At 41.9% G+C, this 5,204-nt stretch overlaps 1 protein-coding gene across 1 annotated transcript in view; it reads left to right on the top strand.

Annotated features, from left to right (window-relative positions):
• Window positions 1-5,204, top strand: part of C1H3orf52 (chromosome 1 C3orf52 homolog) — a 22,000-nt gene continuing 16,796 nt past the window's right edge. Inside the window, exons 1-2 of the mRNA XM_075072689.1 lie at window positions 1-252; window positions 874-1,215. Of these exons, the coding sequence (XP_074928790.1) occupies window positions 1,090-1,215 (126 nt within the window). The 5' untranslated portion in view covers window positions 1-252; window positions 874-1,089. The remainder of the gene's footprint in view (window positions 253-873; window positions 1,216-5,204) is intronic.

Raw genomic sequence — 5,204 nt, forward strand, 5'->3', positions numbered from 1 at the left:
AAGACTGTGAATATCGTCACCAGAGAAGGACGTTGCATTCCTAGAGTTTTAGATTAGATGTAAGCCTTAGCCACAAAGTTCAGATCCAGCTCTCAAATTACCTTACGCTACGGGTGTGTGGTCTCAACACCGGAGTTTTAGTTCAGCCTATTTTTTGTGTGTATGCGTGCGGGGAACCACGAAGTACACATCTGGAGTTAGTGTGCAGGCCTCACTTATTAGTTGTGAATGAACTAATGTTGGCCTTAATAGGTAAGTGACATAGAAATACAATTTTCATAAAGCTTACACAAGGTTAATGATTGCAGATCTTAACATCTGAAAGTGTGTTGCTGACTTTTCCTGCTTTTCTAGAAACTGGTGGCTTAAGAGCGAAGGGAGCTCGTATCCACCAGGAATATTCTGAGACCTCTCCAGGAGCCTCTGGGTCAGGCGATCACTACATGAAACAAAGCCTGAGTTTTAGGGTACTTCAGAACTGAACTTGACAGCTCAGACGTGCTTTGTCTACTGAGCTTTTTGGTTTCTTTTCTTTGGGAAAAGTGCTGTATAAATGTAAGCTTGCTTTAGTTCCTTTGTACTGTACAGGTATAGTGGTATTCAGACATGTGACAGGAGGATTGCTTGCTTGCTGCGTCGGAAAACACCGTCTTCTCTTCTGAGACGAAGATAGATTGCTTCATCTGCTGAGTTTGTTGCTTTAGCAAGCACCATGTTGCCTCAGGTTTACTTAACTGCTTATGCTGGCTAAGGGCTGGTGTAGTAAGGTAACCAAACTGGAAAATCTAGTATGACACAACTTGAGAATGAACATTTTGTGTTTCAAAAGTGCAGGCAAATCAATACTTCCGCCTCATCCCATTTCTTTTTCAGAGGATACAGTCCCAGTCCACTCCTTGCTCCATGGAATTTTCCTTGTTTACCCAACTTGCTGAGATCATTTGCTTGTAAATTTATGCTGATCCTGGCTGCTGACGTCTCAGATCTTGACCCTGAACTGACACCAACATTATCACAGCAGAAATAGGAAGGAAGTGAGTCTTGTTGGTATTTGCCTTAAAGTCAAAATTTCTCACAGAAGTGGAAGCAATGAATGGTAGTGTTCCTGAACCTGAATGCCAGGCTATTGAATTACAAGGTGGGAGAGAACTTGAGGAGGAAAATGAGGTGGACCATAATAAACCTCTAAATCCTGAAGCATCCATAACAAATAAGGTAGGACTCACATTCATTCACTTTCTATTTACAAGCTTGTTACCTAAACATTGTACAGTGATTGAAATAACTGAGGAGCATTCCGGTGGCATAAGTTGCTTTATTGTAAAATTTACTTTACATCATTTTTGTAGTTGTTGTTATTGACTTATAGTTAAAGTCAGAAATACTAAGGTTAAACACAGATTTATTTTCCTCTGCTGTTAATGACATCTGACTGAAACAGAATATTTAAAATCCAACTCATTAGCCATTTTTAATACTGTTTGTTCATTAGCATTTCATTCCAAAATGAAATCGTGCTTGTAATTTTAGGAGTTTCGCTTTCAGTTTGTCCTGATATCAGTATTGCAAAGGGTGAATTGCAGTCACTAAAGGGAGATGTTAAAATCTAAATTAAAAAGATTTTCATTTGGAAAAGAATTAAAATGCCAGGAGAACACTACTGCTAATATTAGGATTTGTTTCCTTTTTAAAAAGTTTGTCCCTTCCCACAATCTAACCTTTGGGCCAAAACTATTTAGCACTTCTCCTTTAATATACAAGTAAGTGTGTAGAGTGATCAAAGGAAACAACAGCAGATATAAATTCTGTATCCCAGATCATTAACATCAGCCGACAATATCCCTCTGCTGGTATTGTAAACTTCTTTAACTTTGCTAAAACGAGAATAGGCTTGTTAATAACAATGCTGATAACTTGTGTTAACAATTATTAATTTGTAGGAAGAGCATGTTACACATAGTAAGATGATTCCTGCCCCAAATACATGAAAAGTAGTAGTATCACCAGTCTACTGATGGAGAATTCGGATGCAGTAACATTCAGTGGTTTGGCCAAGACCACAAACAGTCTGTGGCAGAGCCAAAAATTTAATCCAGTTTCCTAAAACCCAGTCTAGGGATTTACCCAGCAGACTTTTGTGGTTAGTTTTTTGTTTAGATATGTGTGTCTGTCTGTCTGCACGGGCAAATCAGGCATTTAGCTATCGAAGTGATCTAAAGCGTGCTTGAAAATTATCGTGAACGCGGTTACTCCCAGTTTCGTCTTCTGCCTCACTCCTATTGCCCAGTAATCAACACTACAGTACTGCCAACGTGTCTGTAAAACTATTCATTGTTTTCAGTAGCTACCTTTCTCCCGAGCTCTGTGACATATTGATTTTTCTTATCTAAGTAAAGAGGGTATTGGTTCAGTTCTAGAGAGGAATCACAGATTTGAATGTGTACTTTATATCAAGTCAGTTGACACTTCTTTAATAGAGACAGCATTCTCTAATGGTCTGAGCACAAGGCTGGAAACCTAAGCTGAAATCCAGGCCTTCACATCCGTAGCCTTGGGCAAGTGTCTGCCTCAGTCTCCTTACCTATGAAATGGGTATCGTGCGTTCTGACTAGATAGGAGTGTTGTGAGAAATAATGTGAAGCAATAGTGTCAAGCATTAAATTAAAAGCTAGAAAATCCTGGTTTCTTTTTTTACACACAATGTTCCTATTAATTGCACTATCAATCTCATGTGTTTAAATATCCAAGCAAAAATAGCACATCCTACACATGTGCTTTACTCACTGTCTCCTTTGTCCACCTCCTGCAACCTGCCCCCAAAAGTGAAAACCTAAATGTACAATAATCAAATGGTTCTTGTCTGTCTCTCCATATTTTCATTTTTTTTAAACATAAACATCAACACCTTAACATAAGCAATGCCCTAGTTAACAATATAAGTGATTTCTACTTCACTCCGCAATCCAAAAAACAAAAATAACCCCCTCAAAACTTCTTTCTGCCATTTGCTATGAGTGTTTGCATATAAGGGGTATGTGGACTGATATTATTAACTTCACAGGTGTGAATGTTTTTGTAAACTTCTCCATGAATATTTTTAACACCCTGAGGAATCTATAAAATTCATAAACCAAATGATCTGGTCCAAGAAACTTTGAAACTACACTTGGTATTACAGTATAACGTTTTAGTTTTGATTCGAGAATAGGAAGTTTGTAAGTGCAGCCTGACAGTTTGGGTTTAAAAGTTCCACATTATGCACTGAATAAAACTCCATACATAAATGTAATCCCCTTGAAGAGCTGTGTACCATTAGGAAGATATCCTGTTACCCAGGTACTGTTATACACAGGTAGGTTGCAAGGTCTGGAGGGGCAGCCTGTTCCTTACTGTGTCACATGTTCCTGGGTAGCCACCTGCTGCTGAGATCCTTTTCAGTAACCCGATTGAACCTCTTTCAAGGAGTAGGCCTATCTCTCTACTTCTCGTTGTGTATTCCTCACTGAGTCTTTAGGTTATAACCCCTAACTAATTCAACAGGTCATAGTCATAGAAGGCCAGAAGGGACCACCAGATCATCTAGTCTGGCCTCCTGCATATCAACATCACCCAGGCCCAGGACCGGCACTAGGGGTTTTAGCGCCCTAGACGCACGGCAGTTTTGCCGCCTTGGTCCCGCGGCTCCAGTGGAGCTGCCGCAGTGTTGCCTGCGGAGGGTCCGCTGGTCCGCGGCTCCGGTGGACCTGCCGCAGTGGTGCCTGTGGGAGGCCCACCGGAGCCGTGGGAGCAGCCGGCTGTCCGCAGGCATGACTGCGGCAGCTCCACCGGAGCCGCCTGCTTCCCCCTCCGGCAAAATGCAGCCCACCAATAATCCTGGTGCTCTAGGCGATTGCCTAGGCTGCCTAAATGGAAGCGCCGGCCCTGCCCAGGCCACAAACACCACCCAGGATCCCCCACATTAAATGCAACAATCAAAACTAGACCAATGGGTGTCAGCCCACAGAAGACTAGACTATTATGTGCCAGGGGCAAAGAATAGGAGGGACCCAATGTACACAAGTGCCCAATGCCCCTGCAGTGGTAGGGAAATGATTAAGTGAGATTTAGCTAGATAATCCTGATGACTAACCCTCACCCATGCACTGCAGAGGAAGGTGAAAAAATCTGAAGGTCACTGCCAACCTGACCTGGGGGAAAACCTGACCTGCCAGTTTTCCTTGGGAGTCTGACACAGCATGCACTGGCAGTGCTACAGAAACAACGCCTTGTACAAAAGGCACAATTTATTTTGCTCAGAAAATACATAGCACATAGGGAGGTGGAGCTAAAACAAGAGATGTGCATGCTTATTCCCTCACCTACACTTAACCTCTTTATCCATAGTTTAGGCAGTTCTTATTCCCCATCTCTGAGTTGGGAGAACCAGCTGACTGCTTGCAGCCCTCTCCCTTTGTCTGTGTATGTGTACTCCCTTCTGTTTGATTTAAATTTGCTGTGTATTAATTTCATAGGGTGACCTCTGGTTCTTGTGTTGTGTTTATGTAAATAAAACTTCCTTTTCTTTCTCCACACCATTCATGATTTTATAGACCTTTAGCATATTCTCCTTTAGTCATCTCTTTTTCTAAGCTGAATAGTCCCAGTCTTTTTTTTTCTTCATCTCAGCACATGTGGAAGCTGTTCCATAACCATAAACATTTCTATTGCCCTTCTCTGTATTTTTTCCAATTCTAATATATCTTTTTTGAAATGGGGCAACCAGAACTGCAAGCTGTATTCATATATCCTGGCTGTTTTCTCAGCTCACCCCTTCTGTATAGTCCATGAGCTGTTTGAATCTTTGATTCTAGATTTAGCCTTGGGAGAAGTAAAATATTTTGGCCTGGATGGAGCCAGCTAAGTAACTTCTCTGTTCAATTGATGGCCCATCCATTATTATCTTAACTTGTTTAAAGCTGGGTACTGGAGGGGCGGTCTTAGAATCATAGAAGATCAGGGTTGGAAGAGACCTCAGGAAGTCATCTAGTCCAACCCCCTGCTCAAAGCAGGACCAACACCAACTAAATGTAAGTGGGGAAATGGTCCTCCTATTGTGGGGAACTTTTCCTGGCTTCTGTACCACCCTGATGAAGTGGGCTAGCGAAAGGATCTGAGTCCTCGCTCCCACTTCCTTTACCCAGAGGCCTCCCTGCCCTTGAGGATGC

This window comes from Chelonoidis abingdonii, chromosome 1, assembly GCF_003597395.2.
Source record: "Chelonoidis abingdonii isolate Lonesome George chromosome 1, CheloAbing_2.0, whole genome shotgun sequence".
Lineage (NCBI taxonomy): Eukaryota > Metazoa > Chordata > Testudines > Testudinidae > Chelonoidis > Chelonoidis abingdonii.